The following is a 17,795-nucleotide window of genomic DNA, read 5'->3' on the forward strand; positions in this document are numbered from 1 at the left end:
TTGCTGGTCAAATGATATAATTTAAAACTAAGAATTACCTAATGCCCACTAAGGCTATCTCCACCAACGGAACCAGTTTTTGCCTAAATTTTTATCCAAATTTAGACCGAAGAATCATTACATTACAACAGTTTGACCTACCATTTTGTCCAAATTCAAATAGAGAGTGTCAATATTTTATTTTGGTAACTATATTTATATTGTTACTAATCTTTTAACACTAATATAAAATTTCATATTAATATAAACTTAATAAAGTCATTAATAAGAAAAAAATATTAAATATAATTTATAATTATACTAACATATAATCATTTAATTAACTAAATATATAAAAGTAAAAGATTGTTATTATAATACTAAAAAGATTTAAGCCTGGGCGTTAAAACTGACTTAAATTTAAATTTAAAATTTTAGATCACGATTGGCACAAAAAGCAGTGTTTCTTTTTTTGAGTGGAAAAAAAAAAAAGCAGTGTTTCTTCATCAATCATACCGTTTTCTTTCAAGCAAGCGGATTTTATTCTTTTGTTAATCAAAGCGAGAAACATCAAACAATTAAAATAACCATAAATATGACTAGAAATTTAAAAAGTCTCCGTAGAAAGTTATATGATAAATGCACTATGCACAAGCGATTACAATGTAAAAGGGATAAAAGGGTGATGTAAATAAACGAACGACATATTTTTCTCCAAGTTCTTCTTGGAAATTCATTAGTTGTGTTAATGGTTAAAGGCTTGAAGCCCTTGCATTAATCCTCAGAAGTCGATATGTAGTACTACTACTTTTTAAGTCGTACACTCTAAAATGGAGTGATGAAACATGTCTCCATCGATCCTCAAATTAATGACAGAATCCATATTTTATTAAGCATTAAGTATGTAAAGATGTTACACACTTGTATATGCTTACCACTTGATACTCTCGTTCATTAGTGAAAGATCACGGGCATGTCGACTTGTAAAATTAATTAATTAATGGATATTGCGAGAATGTTGTATGCGTGTTTCCTTAACGTCCTCCACAACCACATCCACAATGGTGTAGAGAGTAGCTAGTCTTGGTGTCCATGCATGTGTGTGTATGCAATTGTCATCACCATTTTCGTTTTATACTCAACTGCGCAACCATATCATTTATTGGGTTCCTTATCACTCTCCCTGGCTCTTAATCCCTGATAGCAACCTTTTTTAGTAGTAGCATGTTTTAACGGAGAGCCGTGCTATTTGTTTCCATCATTAGTTTGCGAAGGATTCATTAATTAGAACATGATTTTAGTGTTATATTGGAGTTAGTTTTATAGCATAACAGCGTTATGGTGTTGGGTCAGAATTGTCTAAAATCGATATGATATCCATCTTTAAAAAAGTGAAATTTCATTTAAAATATTTGTATTTTTCTCTTGTCAAACAGTTTTTTAAATATCTTTGCTGAAAAATATTTTTCAAATTTTCAATATCTAAATAAAATACATGTAACATACAACCCAATTTAATTCCCTATTACAGCGAAGTAAACATTTTTTATTCTCTCTGTTTTTTAATATATGATATTTGATTTTTTGGCACACACTTTTAAGTGTTTTGACCGGGTAATTAAAAATATTATTTTTTAAATTTTTTTCTGAATAAAAATATGTAATCAAAATTTTAATTCACAAAAAAAATTAATTAAAATTATCATTTTTTACTAGCCGGTCAACCGACCCAAAGATAGGTGTCCAAGTCAAAAGTGACATTTTCCCGAACAGCTGAGTAGAAAATGTTGCCAAGAAAGTTTGTTAGAGCATCTCCAACCCTCACAAGCCCTTAGCTAAAAGTCCACGTGGCTTTCCAAAATTAAATTTTATAGCCAATGTTAACAAAAATTACAACTCCAACCACAGCAACCCCTTGTGTATAATTATAGCCATCCCCCTATGGATGGCTATATTTGTCGATCCGCTACAGATCTGTAGCGAATTTCACGTCATCTTCCGCAATTTATTTTCCTCCTTACCACTGATTACATATTATTTATTACCATATTAAACTGATATATTCTATTTATAACAATCTAAATATTAATAACATACTATTTTTAAATTATAGCCAACCAATATAGCCAATACCATTGAAGCACAATGTCTTACAGATTCGGCAAATTTTACATAATGTTATTTAGCCAATAATTATAGCCAACGCCGTTGGAGATGCTCTTACGAGTTAAAGAATTAGTCAAAGCAGAAACCCGACACAAATTTACAATCAATCGATAAGTGCACGTAGTATTCTTACGTATATAAATTTCATCCACTCATGTCTTCCGGTGACAACTCCTTTACAGAATTAATGTAAAGCCAGACTCATTAAGCTTATTTATTAGGTTATGGAATTTGTGAATTCATTACCTCCCGTGTCATCATCTTCTTATTATTGATTATTTATTATTGATTATTTATTATTTATTTACTTCTCAGGGACAGCAGAAATGGCTGCAATTTTGTACAAGTGGTAACAATAAAGACTTGATCAAAGTAGTAGAGTACTTGCAAGTCAAAGTATCTTGTTGAAACCATCGTTGCCTTTGTCGCGAGACTTTTGATGTTGGAATTTGGATACCCAGAATACAACTGGGTCAAACAGAAGCAATGCAGTGTGGGGCGATAGAGCCCGTGAAAAAATGAAGGATCAGCCCAATTGAAATTTTGCCTTAATTGACAAACTATTTCAAGTTTATTTACGAGTCCAAATGAATTCTAACACTTGATAAGATTTATAAAAGATAAAACGAATATACGGGAGAGGGGGATGCAATTACTTTAAAATAGAATAAGATGTTGATGACTTGATGCAGATGTTTCAGGCAAATTTGTCGAACCCGAGTGTCCTGGGACAACAAGTTGGTCCCGAGGATACACTCACCCCACTATCCAATCGCGCACATCTTGATGCAGATATTGTGATTATGAATCGTTACGGAGGTCAATACATGTGTGCTACAACATTTGTTAACTGTGTACAACGTTTAAACTATGGTGGTAGTCATATCAGGAATCCAGGATCCTATGGCATTTGAGAGTGACATGTTCTGTGAAAACTAGAGTCCTTCATACTTCTCTTCTTGGAACACATACTGCCATAAAGCATCTCTGCAATAGCTCGATGAATATGATTCTTTACACGACATTACAATCTGCTGTCTGCACTTGTCGAAATTATCTGAGATCATGAGTTCACAAAAAGGATTCCAATATTTCTTTTTACTCAAGGAGCCAGAACTCAGAAGCAGATGCAGAATACTCGTAGAATGGTTGGACTTCAATTTCTCAGTCTACCTGAACTTTGGAAAATAATACTACCATTCACAATCTGGTAATGTAAAGGTTTTAAGTTACAAATTTAAGTTAGCTTAGTATTACACCCGCACAGCTAAGTAATTTACTCTTTACATGCACTTAAGAATTTTCACAAAAAAAAAAAAAAAAACGGGACAAACAAAAACCAAGAAAAGGGGTCAAACAAAGAAAAAAGAAAATTTAATCAGCATTATCTTCGAAAAGGATTCATCTGTTGTCCCAAGTATCCCTAGTCTTCAGGTATATACACAAGATTTTCTTCTCTTTTGAGCTTCTGCATTCTCTTAACTAATATCCAAATACGGAAAAGGGTATTCCATAAACTTTTATATTAGTCTCACGCAACTTCTATGCTTGTCGAAGCTTTGACATTTCCTTCTAAAAATTTAGCCTTTACCTTCGCTGCTCGTGATGACCTCGTCGAGGAAGAGGAAGATTTTGGGGAGGAAGTTGATTTCTGCTTCTTATGTTTCTGCTTCTTTGGAATATTAGGCATGTCTGTGGGTGGTATATCTGTGAACATGTCAGATGCTGTTTGTCGTCCTAGTCTTTCTCCAAAATCTGTTTCAATAGACAAGATTAGGAAGACAATTTATTAAACGCAGGAAATTATACAGAAAAGTATCACCAAAGTAGTATAAGATACAGAAAAAAACATCTATGCATCAGAGAGATCCTAAATATATAAGCATGTAAATCTATAAAATATCACAGACCATGAGGTGCTAACCTCAAGTCAAATGGCCTTGTTTATTGTTTAGCTGTTAGCGGATTGAATTAATTGTTTCAACAAGCTGATTGAATTAGTTGTTTTGATTAACACATGACTTGGCTGTTTTGAACGAAATTGTTTGTTAAAGAGCGGTAGAATTTAGCTTTTTAAGTAGACACATGACAATCCTCTGATTGAAAAAACTCCCCCAAATAACTTTTAAAAATTAGCTTATTAAGTCTAAACCAATTCGCTAACTACCGAACACAAATATTAGATGATTCATCTAGTCAAACCCAATACACTCTTCTTTATAGACAATGAATGTCCTCGAACAGCAGAGATGGAAAACTGTAAATGATCAATGCATTGCCTTCACTTTACAGATCTAAATTCTTCAAAACACAATACCTCGGGTCTAATTTTAAACCAATAGACGACTAGATGGTTAAAACATCAACATGAACACTGACACTCATGTACACTCACCACAGATTTTAAAGTTGCAAGCAATTGACATCTCAAATGACAAAAACCTACTTGTCCAAATTTCTGGTATACTATACTAGATCCAGAAAGGCAGACATTACTTGCTATATTGTTCATATATAATTAAAACAATAATTTGATCAGATATGAGTAAAAAGAAAACTACAATACCCCTTGAATCGTGATCAAGAATAGGACACTAAAATCATCACATAAATTGTCCTAATGACAGAAATTGCTTTATAAGTGATTACTCTTTTTGTCTAAAAAGTCTTGTGGATTTTAATTATATTCTGCCAGTTAATCCATCATAATTTGGTCGATAAACCAAAAGTTGATGTCTTTTCCCCTTTGGATTATTCATCTATCCTGATAGAGTCTCGTGACACAAAATCCAAATTCTTCTATTTGAGGCATGATATCTATAGAGCCTGTATTCCTTAACTTACATTGTTGGCTTTATTATATATTTACCAATAAGTGACAAATTATCAATTTCCTTTCAACATTTCACCCCGTGAAAATGTTCCATCTCCCCTTGTCTGCTTCCAAACATTGCACATGATAAAAAATCAATAAAGCAAGTGCTTGCTTTTTCTTCAATCCTGTACTTTTTTCTTTACTTTTGTATGATTAACTTGTTCCCCTTTCATAAAATTAAGTTACTTTTATGGACAGAGTAATTGTGAAATATGTAACTTCTAAGTAAAATATGTACCTTGAGAGGACCATGGGGAGAAAGCTGAACCAGAATTGCCGACAGACGTCGATGCAAAATCTGGTCCTGTCTTGAACTCGTTCATCTGAAATTAACACAGACGAATCAAAAAATATGCCAATATACAATTATTACACACGTCTGTAACAAGACTGAATCAAGAATGCAATTGCATACCATAACTTAGCAAAAATATAAATTAAATACAGAAATCGAAACATACTGACCCAACTAGGTGCACTACTGCCAGATTGGCCATCCCATCCAATATGTGCAACATGTTTAACATCTGTTGGGAACCCAATTTCCATTTCCCTCTCCTTCACAACTATAAGACACCAATTTCCCAAATCAGCCCTAAAACCCCAATAATCACCCGGTATGGTATTGGAAATGAAGCATAAGCAAGTACAAGTGTACAACTACAGAGACATAGAGGAGTCTTACCAAAGATTTGAGTTATGTATCTGAATCCCTTATAAATTCCTTTGATTTTGATAGTCATGGTGGAAAATGTAGCAACTTTGTTCAATTCCCTTCCTCTAAAACCCAATTACAAGAGGATTTTAGTGATATTCTTGTGCCTGTTGGAAAAGCAAACATGGGTTAACAATTGTTTAAGTTATATACCATCATCTTATTTTATATGGTAGTATGACTCTTGTCCTTTCTGAAAAAGCATAAAAAGAGCTTGAAAACAGTTTGCCTCTGTACTGAGATTGGTATATATTCCCAAACGTGAATAACTCAAAAATAATAGTATTATACTACATCTAAATATGCATTTTCCTTAAAGAAAAAATTGCATAAACCATTTATACAATAATACCTGATGAAAAGGGTTGAAGGCTTTACAAGACAATGGCCTTCAGAACCAAATTCCCAACTTCTTGGGTCTCTCTCTCTCTCTCTCTCTCTCTATCTCTCTCAATACATGCAAGCAAGAAAATAGGAAAACTGAGATGTATTCTGGATGAAATGAATAAAGATTGAATCTTTCACTCAAAGGATGTATCTTTATTGCCAATCAAGCAAGAAGGTGAGGAAATAAATCACAGAGAATGAAAAAGTAACGTTAGTTGAATAAGAAGATGAAGAGGATGAAGGATGAAGAAAGTAAGCGGTGGACAGCAACAAATAGCTCACAAAAAATAGATGGGGGAAGGTGGTCTTGAAGAACATGGGACAAAGAAATCATATAAGTACCTCTAGACCAGTTGTCAATGGATATTGGTCAAGTATCTTGCAAACATGAAACATAAATGTTTGTCGTTTAAAATAAAGAAATAGAATAAAAGTTGAAAATAAAAATTAGAGGGGTCATTTGAGTAAGGGTAAAACACCGGCTTAAAATAAAAAATTGGAACACAAGTGAAAAGTAAATTAATATTTAGTATAAATTATTAAAGTTGTTGAAAAATAAGCAGAAGTTGTAAAGAAAAGTTATTATTTTCCACTTCTTGCTTTTTTCTCACAATTTCTTAAAATTATTTCTCACAAAAAGTGTATCGTTTATTAAAAATAATCATCACTTTTGAAAAACTACAACTATGTGTCGGTGTCATTTTTTCTAGGAGATTATATTATGTAAAAAATTTATTGTACTTGGAGCAAACTAAAAATTACCCTTATTTTTAACGATATAGTAGATTTAATTTTTGTGATATGTTATTTTTTTCTATTTTAATTTCACGAAACTATAAATTTATAATATTATATGTGTGTGTAGAAAGTATTATATTAGTTGATTGTGATTTACAATCTGATTCACAATTTCAGGTATTTGATCAAAATTTAAATGATATATTTATATGTTAATTCGAGTTGTGACTATTATACAAAGATAAGAATAAAGTGTGAGAAAAAATATATAAACAGAACATTGATGAATTTAAATATATAATGTAACATCTCACTTCATGTTGAGAATCGTGAAGATATTTTTTTAATTTATAAGCCAAGTAATATCACTACATGCACCAACAAATCAAGATTTTTTTTGAAAATTGTGGTGTGTTTATGTATTAAAAATATTATTATATTTCTAATCAAATTAAATTAAAAAATTTATTAGATAAAAAATTATAAATATTTTTTATATTATTGATAACATTTATTTGTACATATAAATATGGGTTTAGCTATATAAATATGAAAATAAACAAAACTAAACCAAACACCGAATATGGGTTTAAGGTTCACATTTTCGATATGTATACAGCTCGTATCGAGCATATACATAGTTCGGATCTCACTCCCCCAATCTCAGTTTATGTGATCAGGATTTGCGGGTATAACATGATTGATAAAGTCAATTATGATATTATTGCTTGCAGGGGTGTTGGTGCAATTTAGATAACTCCTAATATTTTTGATATTAAACAATCAGGACACATATCAGCTAATTATTTTTTATATGTTTTTTATTTCCCAACCTGATTGTATCGGTAATTAGAAATTTGTCTATGGAGTAATGTTTTGCTTAATGAAAGTGTTTTTTTATTTCTGCAAATAAAAATATTGGTGCGATTGATTGCATATTCATACTTGATTGATTCTTCAAACATCTTTTAAAATTTTTCAAACCCATCAAATTCCTAAAGAAATTAAGATCACATATAATTTATCAAAATTCTTATATTGTTTTTTCTTAAACAAAAAATTCCATATATTGTTATTAATATACCAAAATCCGGATGGAAACGAGGCATAATAAATATCAGATTTTTACTAAAGAGATCGGAGTGTCGGTAAAAGAACGTGAACGTTTAAAGCAGCGACTTAGACCAGATGACATAGACGATTATGATTCTTTCTTACAAGACAGCAAGATTCTGTCCAGTAATTATGCATATTACACTAGCAGATAATAGTTCTAAATATTATGTATCGTCTGAATTTAGAAACAAAGAATCTTACGAAATAAACCTGCCTTATATTTTCCGAATTACTTGATCATTTGTGAGAACTGTTTCTTAATTACATACATTCTATTAGCAAGAGAATCCAAATTGTTTGGATAAATCATCAAGACAAATCTATTCACGTATAAAATATGATCACATTTAACAATAATCTGATACGGTATTTGCATTATGCAATTAAGTAGGATATGTCCCACCCGTCACATTGCAGACGATGATGATTATATTAATAAAATTGAATCCAAATTTCGAAGTCCTGCCATATTTTTATACTATCTTTTAGTTTAACAGCAGGATGCATTCCATGTGAGATTGCATATAATAATTAATCGAATGAAGATATTTGAATTTCATACTTGTGTGCACGTCCTCTAAATTAAGTGATGCGGATGACTTGGCGGATATTTTTTTTTATATCCACTGTTAAAGTTCTCCGATTCTCGATATACACGTATAGTTTAAACTTTGATCTGTATATTTTTCGAGTATATTTTCTCAGATTTTTTTTTCCTTCTTTTTCCAGAAGAATTTAATATTAATTTAAAGAGAACCAAACATAATTGATATATCTTGTTTAAATCCCGATGTAAAAAATATAAAATATACGCAGATCTCTTGAAAGAAAGGCCTAAGATTATTGTGTATAAAAATTAATAAGTAATAAAAAATCAGTTGTGTTGTGGATGATTAACATATCTAGCCATTCGGTTTGATATAGTTCACTAATTGCTTAGGTACTGTTGCAAACAGCAACAGTAGTTTTTTGTTGAAAAGCAGGTGAAAAATTATTTGGTAAATTTACAAGCAGTTTTTCTGAACAACAACTTTCAGCTCCTCCCATGTCTTTGGAAAAAGCTGCTTTCAGCTTTTGCAGGAAGCTGTTATAAATTTCACTATCAAATATTTTTTTTATATTACAACTTAAAATAAAAAAAAATCAAAAAAATTACCAAACAATTATCTGAATCCACAACAACACTACCAAACATACCCTTAATCGGATGAGAATGGACTTTACAACGATTGTTGGGACCTGAAAAATAAAGAATTGGGCATCTTAGCTGGAAGTTGGGTGTGTGAAATATGTATCATTGTAAATTAAGATTTTTCTGAATACCCCGATAGGCGACACATGTATGAAAATATACACGCACGAAGCATGTGCAATGTGTTTACTCTTTACTGGGACTCTGGGAGGATGGAAAAAAAAAAGAACAGTTTTTACTCTCTTCCTTTTTTAATATCTGACGTTTTGATTTTTAGCACACTATTTTTGGATAAGTTGACTGGATAGTAAGAATTATTATTTTTGATTGATTTTTTTTGCGAATTAAAATTTTGTTTATATATTTTTATTCAGAAAAAAAATTAAAAATAATAATTTTAATTATTCGGCCAAAGCACTTAAAGATACGTGCCCAATATCAAAGCGTCAAATATTAAAAAACAGAGAGAGTAATAGTTAACATATGAAACAAAAGAGAAATGAAATTACTAGATAATATTAATGTTATAAGCTAGCAAAAATATATTATTTTAACTGCCTATCTAATCTATTTAAAGCTCTTTTATGCTCTTGAAACGGTGGGTTGTTGCCAACAAAATGATAACTTTATGAATTTTGTACATGAAAGGTAAGTCATCTCATCACTGAAGGCCGGCCCTCTATGTTTCTTCCTTAAAAGCGAAATGGGCACTCAACGAAAACAATATCCTCGCCATTATTATGCTGAGATTTATCGTATCTGCAGTTTTGCTTTGTGATGTGAAACTCTAACAAATTAACAGTTTTGGTCAATCTTGGGTGGCTACACTACCATGCTAAAGCCCTACTCAGATTTCTATTAGATCTTCTAAATAATATTTAGGCAAATACAATTTTTTACAAGGTTTTAAGGATTGCCAGAGATGTTGCAAAGAGTCCAGCAACACAGATCTATTTGTTGGAATGTATGTCCTTTTCGCCAACTCTTCTATATTTTATGTAATTTGGATGGAAGTTGTGATCCGTATGCTGTATTTTTCAATATTAGATATACGAAGAACACCCAACCAACTTATTTGATAACCGAGTTATAGCATCGGGTTGTCGATAATTGTTGGACTAAATTGGAAATGCAAGATATTATATAAAATTTGTTTAACCTCTATTTGTTTGATGGTACTAACTTTATTGATTAAGTATATCTTAAAAATAATATATTATTATTTTAAGATATTATAAATTAAATGTATTGTTTTAATATGATAATCAATGATCGATGACGTGACATTCACTGCAAATCTGTAACTGTTCGACAAATATAATCATTATAAGGATTTGGTAAAAATTATGAACAAGGGGAATATATGATTGGAGGGTGAGATTTTGAGAGATTATTTATTTTTCATATGTCAATCCATGTTTTAGCTAAAAGTTTTAGTTGAAATTTGCTCTTAAAATATATATACATCTTGCCTTCCAAATCCAACCCTAGCAAATTTCGGTAATCATATTACTAAGTACCGACTTCATTTTACTTTTTAAAGACATAATTGCTAAATGCAATTCAAAATTGCTTAATGCAGTTCGTCCAAATTACTACTTAATCCTTGTACAGTATGATGGTATGCATGGATGTCAGCATTAATTGCTCACATCATTTTCATTCATGTGCACGGAGACATGCATGGATGTCAGCATTAATTGCTCACATCATTTTCATTCATGTGCACGGAGACCTGTATTCATTGGAAGTTGGAACCATTCGTTCTCGCTGTACCTAAAAAAAAAATATTCACATGATGCGTATTGAACTTTTTAATTTATTCATTTTTATTTTTATTGATAATTTTGTAAGAGTAAATGAAGTTTCATTCTTTACTTTTGGTTATACGAGGTGTTAATTTTTGGTCTAATAATAAAGGCATTATGTTAATTATCTTTTTATGAATCATCATTAGTTACATGTATTTACCAAGAAACAATTTTTTTTATTTATATAATCAAATCTCATAAGTGAAATAATTCAAAATATAATATAAAATATACAAAGAGTATGAAAGATGAATATGAAAATAAATTTAAGGACTTACATTGTCTATATTCATAATATTAGATTAGATGAATCGTTTAAAATATCTATAATTTTTAATTAAAAATGTATTTTTGTATTTGTGATAAGTCATTTTTTAAAAAATAATGTATAGATTATGATGTATAGTACTGAATACTTCATCCCAAATTAGATGAGCTAGTTGACTTTGGGCACATAACTATAACTTAAGATGCATTGACCGTCTAGTTCCCAAATTTATTTTTTTAATTTTTAGTTTATAAACGAAAATTTCATATTTAAATTTTTATTTGCAACAATAAAATTTTAAAAAATAAGTAATGTAGCTATGCGGTCAATGGACTTTAAGGCACGTGCCTAAAGTCAACGAGTTCATCTAATTTGAGATGAAGGAATATTTGTTTGGTATTTTTTTGACAGAATTTGTTTGGTACTTTTAATAATATATATTTTATTAAAATATTTTTTGCAAATATTTTATTAAAATATTTTTTGCAAATATTTGTTGTTATTAGCGCAGTCCTTAATGTACAAATTTCAGAAGACAAATTACCTTTTTAAAAAACAGGACTTGGAATTTATTATAATATCATGTAAATTAATGAAAATTTTAATCTTTTTCATATAAAACTATAAAAATTATATATTGTGAAATGGAGGTATATTTAACATTTTAATCTAATATTAATTTTGGGAAATGACTTGTCACAAATAGAGAAAATGCCCAAAATCTCGTAATTTGATAACTGAAATGCCCGAAATATCAATTAGCGGGATTACTGTCTTTTTTACCCATTCAAGCACGCATACTTGAAATGCGTGTATGAGAATTCATAAACATGCGAAACTATCCTGTGTTATATAAATTCAGTCATCTACTCACTCTCTTTCTCTCAAGGCTTCTCGGGAGTGAGTCTTACAGTGCATACAGAGCACTTTGCTTCACCTATTTTCCTTCCAAAAGTTTAAAGATGATGACATAAGAAAATCTTAAAATGAGGCATCATGTACGCATCTCACGTGTGCGCTTGCAAGTTGCAAGTGGTGTGTGTAGTAACCTGCGGTACAACACGCGCATGAGCCACATGCGTGTGTGCACTTGCGCATCTGAAGTATGCGTGCACAGTCATTGTGTATGTATTCCAAGTCCATGTGTGTTTAATCCAAGTCCATGTTGGTACACGCATTCCTTGTGTGCGTGTTTGAATAGGTATTTTGGGCACGTTCTGAACATATAGTTATTTTGGGCACCAGTACATGAAAAGTTGTTAGTTAGGGCTTTCACCCTCACAAATACAAAATTGAAGTTTTAATCAAAAATTTATAGCTATTTTAAACTATTTACCTATGTAATATACCTAAAATGAAGCTAATGTCAATTCATAAAAAGTAATTAAAAATAGTACATTTTTTATTAGACTAAAAATTAAAATTTCATATAACCAAACGTAAGGAATGGAACTTAATTTACTTTTACAAATTATCAATAAAAATAAAAATGAATAAAAAAAATACACATAATAAGAATATGTTTTTAATATAACAATGGTACGAGAACAAATGTCTTTCAAATAAACAAAATGAAAACGGTCTACGCGAATCAGAACGGGGTGAGTAAATGCTCACATTAATGCTACTCAGTACTCATGTACATGTATACCATCACACATGGATTAAACAGTAATTTAGCAACAGAAGTATTGAATTTGTTTATATTGATTATTGACGTAACCGCACTGGACAGGTGATAATTGATATCAAAAGCAATGAAAGAGGGAGTCGCAATTTATTTTGTTTTTTTTTGCAAGAATTTAAAAATAGAATATCACCAATTCCACAGGATATGACATTTGATGAAGCCATTCTGCGGAGTGATAACACCAGTTCATCCATAATTAAGGCGGAATATGTCATTTTGAATGTAAAAGCTCCCCTCTACGGTCGGAATCAAATGAAACATCTGCAATAAAAACCATAAAAATTGTTCATACCAAAGGAATCAATCTTGTTTTAGCACATTGTAAGAACACTTAAAGTTAAAAAAAGAAGCTGCATATTTATAAAGATACCTGACTAAATCGTAGAGGATAGTCTTGTCCTGGCAACTGGAGGCTGCCACTAACAAAGACCATGATACCTCCCGGAAAAGAAGACGGTTGAGTATCGATGGTGCTAATGGCATGCTGGCATTGGCCTAATGGCAACTGATTAAGCTTGTTACATATCTCCTCATTCCCCTCTAATCTCTGACCTTCAAAGCTCAGTATGGAACTAGGTTGGTACAGGGAAGATAGTGAGGGCCTATCGTTGTCGAATAGATGGTAGTAATGATCAACAAATGCCTTCCCTACTAATTCAACTTGCTCCTCCATCTCTTCTAATCGCTCTAGTCCTCTCTCACTATATATATTACTTGTGTGAAAGTTGTATTCCTTCCTGATCTAGCACGGCAGAAGGAGAAGTGGGAATTGTTGTAAAAGGGAGCGTATTTATAAGCTAAAGTGGTGGAGTAAGGTGTGAGAAAAGGCAAAAAGATGAGGGGAATATGTATTATGGAATCAGGCCTTGCTGCATTACAACGCAGAGATGCTGAATGGATTAAATCACATCTGGAACGCCTTCTTTCGGTCATTAAGAACAATTCTTTCCAAGACAACACAAAAAGGTTGACGAATACACAACTTATCACCTAAATATTTTGATCCAGGGAAAAGCAGAAGTTCTGGCTGACCAATTACAATTGAAGGAAGGCATTTACGAAAGCTTTTTGATAGAAGGACCTGGTGCACAAGTACTTAAAAGATAATTAAGGTTTATAATATCTGAGTTGATTCCTGTCTCCTTGTTTCTATTGTTGGTCCAAACTCAAACTCCGAACCATCTCACCCCCACTTACAAATTTACGTTAATATCATATCATGATAAAAAAAAAATTAAACAAAAGAGATTAGTACATGATTGGTTTAAACATTATAAGCTCAACTGATAAAATTTTAATCCCCTGGACTCTGGAAAGTGGGAAAAAACACTGCAATAGCCAACAGAGTCCAAAGAGACGCACCAAAAATATGCAAAGAAACAAAGGCAGTCCCCTGTTACATCCCAGAATAGCAGGAGGATTTAGTACGACGCACGATTTGACATTTTTTCACCTATCTAAATTTACAAAATCGTAGAAGTGTCCCCAGAAATTTTGAAGATATTGTGCGTTTTCCAAAAATCTGTCTGGTGTCCCTCTAAGATTCTAATCCTAGATCCACCTGTGCTAAACAACATATCTAGACCTGATAGATAAATAGAGTTGATTAGCCCCATGGTGAAGAATAATACCATCATGAGATTGTAGTTAACCAAATCTGTAACTTGTTATGGACTGATTCTCGGTTCATTATGCTACTATCAAAGGTGGACTATAATTTATAGAGTCGATACCTAGATATGAAGGTGCTTCCAAATGTCTCTAATGTGGTGATTCATCCCATTATGATTAAAAATTAGTAACAAACTTCAGTGTTGTAACTTACGCTATGATCTGCCCCTCTCTGGCTCGTTGATCTCAACTCATGTTTGGCAAAATTTATAAACCTGGGAACACAGATTTCAATACCAAATATCAGTTACTACGCTACAACCAGACCTGACTTCCTTTACAAATGACATTGAAGAGAAGATGATCTACCAATTCAAGATTGTTTTGACGCACCTCTAGCAACAAAGGCATTACAAGCACTACACGTCTATTTCCAGTATGATTGGCGAGTAAATTTGAAAGTAGGGGCCGTATTTTACACCGGATATAAAAGTGACCAAATTTTCAAACCCACAAATTAGTGACTGGTTTTAATTTTTATGTTTTTAAATAACGGATTTTCTAGTATGTGTAATTATTGGCCTACGCTAACAACCAGTGGATAGAGGATTTGTGCCCGCTAAAATCTCATTAATAATCATGGCCTCTTGCATTCACAAAAATCATGACCAATAAAAATCACCACTTCAACAAAAAAATAGTTGTTAGTGTGTGTCCATGGACACGCCTAGAAATACCCTTAAAATAATACTCCCTCCGTCCCTGGATAGTATACATTCGGGAAAGAGTACGCGGCACATATTTTAATGCTCTCGTAAAGTATAGTTGTGTAATTTATTTCTAAGATTTTTTTCCTGAATTAAAATTTGGATGTTATATTATTTTTTAAAAAAATCTTAAAAATAAGTAACAGGAGTATATTTTATAAGAATATTGAAATGCTTGTCGAGCAGTTGAAAAAAAACTTATTGAATTAAATAGGACAGAGGGAATACTGTTTATTAATATTTTGCTAATTTTTTTACAAAAGATGTTAGGTTTTATTTTTAGCTTTTAAGATGACTAATAACTGATTCTGAGGTTGCAAATTAGCACGAACCATTTTTTTTAAACACAAAAGTTAACTCTCGTCATTAGTTTATGATTTTAATTTTTTTGACTACTTTTTAAAAATTTGTTGAAAACAAAACAATCACCCCTTACAATTTACTCATTAATAATAGTATATGTTAATAATATTCATGTTTCATCCGCAATGGATGAGTTACAAATTTCATGCACAATACGATCAGTCGATCACAAATGCATGTATAGTGAGCACATATGTTTGATTGCTTTGTTGTTTTTTTGTCACAAGTGACAGATCTATTTTGTTTTCAAAGAAAGTGATGATTTACTAGTCTTAAAATTTACTAAACAGGAAAGAATCGGTTTTAATTTTTAGTGATACCGGAGCAAACTATTCAGCCACAGTGTTCATTTGCTTTTGGCATATAAGAGTATTTTTAATATAAAAATTCTTTAATAAAAATAATCAATTATTTATAGTATTAAATTGTAATTAACGCTTGTTGGCTCTAACTTAACTTTTGTATATACATATACATATAAAAAATTTCCATAAATATAATTAGTGAGCTTATATCTATTTCTTATGGAATATTTATTTTAATATATCTAAGTATTAATGTCAGTATTTTATTTTTAATATAAAAATTCTTTAATAAAAATAATCAATTATTTATAGTATTAAATTGTAATTAATGCTTGTTGGCTCTAACTTAACTTTTGTATATACATATACATATAAAAAATTTCCATAGATATAATTAGTGAGCTTATATCTATTTCTTATGGAATATTTATTTTAATATATCTAAGTATTAATGTCAGTATTTTACAATTCAGAGGTTAAATATTTGTATCATATTTTTATATCATATATTTTTTTATAAAGAGTATGATTAATTCTTTTGTTTATTTTACTAACAAAAAATATAGAATCCTTTTTTAATGTTATTTGTTCTAACAAGAAAAGATCAATACTGAATTATGAATATTTTAGTATTTGTGTGTCTAATCAAAGTTCTCGCTTTGGTTAGACATTATAATTTTACATAATTGTCTAATATTCTTTATAAGTTCTATTATTCTTATTGTCAAATAATATATTATATTTTTTTTGTAAAGACGTATATGTCATTATCGGATTTAAATTTCTTACATAATATATACTTTTTTATCTAAATTATCATTCTTATGTTTATCTTTGCTTATTTTGATTTTCAGAATCATGGAAAGAGATTTATGGGTTTTCTTATTCAGACTTTAAAGTCTTATTATCTAAACGTCCGGAGATATCTTGCGTATCTTTGGGTTAGATGATAAACTTTGATGGATGAAAGAAATTTCTGTTGCGGCTTATTGGATCGATGATACAACTCATTTACGAGAATGTAGACCCTGACGACAAAAAAACAAAAAAAAAATAATATGTATATATAAGCCAACATTGCACGGAGGTACTCCTTATATAGAGTTAGATAGTATACCATTGTAAATCATCAATTTTATTATAAATTTCATTATAAAATACATATAAAACGTGATTCTAATATACCATAACATATTTTTTTAAAGTAATTTAACATTTAAAATTTGATGAAATAGTATATTTTTGAAACTCATTCTACAACGGAATAATTCTGGATGATTATTATTATGTTATAGAATCATGTTGAGATATTGCATAATTTTAGATGATTTTTGGAATAAAAAAAATTGCATAAATTCGTTTTCAGTTTAATAATCAAACTTTGTAATTATATTCTATAAAAAAATATACTAGATACATATATCGTGTATATATTTATAAATATATATATATATATATATATATATATATACATATGTATATATTTTACAAAAATTTCTAACTTGACATTCTGCTTACCGAGTATAATTTTAGTCAACATTTGATGATATGATATTGTGTTATAAATATCAAAACATAGACATGCAAGAAATTCATTATCATATTAAAATCAAAGCTTAAGAATACGAAAAATATTTCAAATGAAAATTTAAGAATACAAAAAATATATCAAATGAATATTTAAGAATGCGGAAAACATATCAAAACCATGTAATTTTTTTTTGATATAAATACCTAATAATAAATTTTTTATATGCTAAATTTTGTTGCTTGCACAACAATACTAAATACAGTCTACCTACTTAATCAATA

At 30.4% G+C, this 17,795-nt stretch overlaps 2 protein-coding genes across 2 annotated transcripts; both read right to left on the minus strand.

Moving 5' to 3' along the window:
* Positions 1 to 3,280: 3,280 nt before the first annotated feature.
* Positions 3,281 to 6,229, minus strand: LOC108207557 (CRIB domain-containing protein RIC10). The gene is made up of 5 exons (XM_017377998.2): positions 6,088 to 6,229; positions 5,706 to 5,842; positions 5,486 to 5,586; positions 5,259 to 5,343; positions 3,281 to 3,900 (listed from the first exon to the last, which is right to left on the minus strand). Exons 2-5 carry the CDS (start codon positions 5,761 to 5,763, stop codon positions 3,677 to 3,679), a joined length of 468 nt encoding a protein of 155 aa, XP_017233487.1. The 5' UTR covers positions 5,764 to 5,842; positions 6,088 to 6,229; the 3' UTR covers positions 3,281 to 3,676.
* Positions 6,230 to 12,922: 6,693 nt separating this feature from the next.
* Positions 12,923 to 14,012, minus strand: LOC108195265 (nuclear transport factor 2B). The gene is made up of 2 exons (XM_017362225.2): positions 13,308 to 14,012; positions 12,923 to 13,198 (listed from the first exon to the last, which is right to left on the minus strand). The coding sequence occupies exons 1-2, from the start codon at positions 13,608 to 13,610 to the stop codon at positions 13,124 to 13,126; spliced, it is 378 nt and encodes a 125-aa protein (XP_017217714.1). The 5' UTR covers positions 13,611 to 14,012; the 3' UTR covers positions 12,923 to 13,123.
* Between the last annotated feature and the right edge of the window lie 3,783 nt (positions 14,013 to 17,795).

Source organism: Daucus carota, chromosome 1 (genome assembly GCF_001625215.2).
Source record: "Daucus carota subsp. sativus chromosome 1, DH1 v3.0, whole genome shotgun sequence".
NCBI lineage: Eukaryota > Viridiplantae > Streptophyta > Magnoliopsida > Apiales > Apiaceae > Daucus > Daucus carota.

What these genes read in the sequence shown, in the direction of transcription:
- LOC108207557 (XM_017377998.2), bottom strand. Translation starts at nt 5,763, where the DNA reads ATGACTATCAAAATCAAAGGAATTTATAAGGGATTCAGATACATAACT. An exon ending in ATACATAACTCAAATCTTTG is followed by an intron (nt 5,587 to 5,705) that starts GTAAGACTCCTC and finishes GGTGTCTTATAG; the next exon opens with TTGTGAAGGAGAGGGAAATG. An exon ending in CTCCCCATGGTCCTCTCAAG is followed by an intron (nt 3,901 to 5,258) that starts GTACATATTTTA and finishes CTATTGAAACAG; the next exon opens with ATTTTGGAGAAAGACTAGGA.
- LOC108195265 (XM_017362225.2), bottom strand. Translation starts at nt 13,610, where the DNA reads ATGGAGGAGCAAGTTGAATTAGTAGGGAAGGCATTTGTTGATCATTAC. An exon ending in ATCCTCTACGATTTAGTCAG is followed by an intron (nt 13,199 to 13,307) that starts GTATCTTTATAA and finishes TTTTTATTGCAG; the next exon opens with ATGTTTCATTTGATTCCGAC.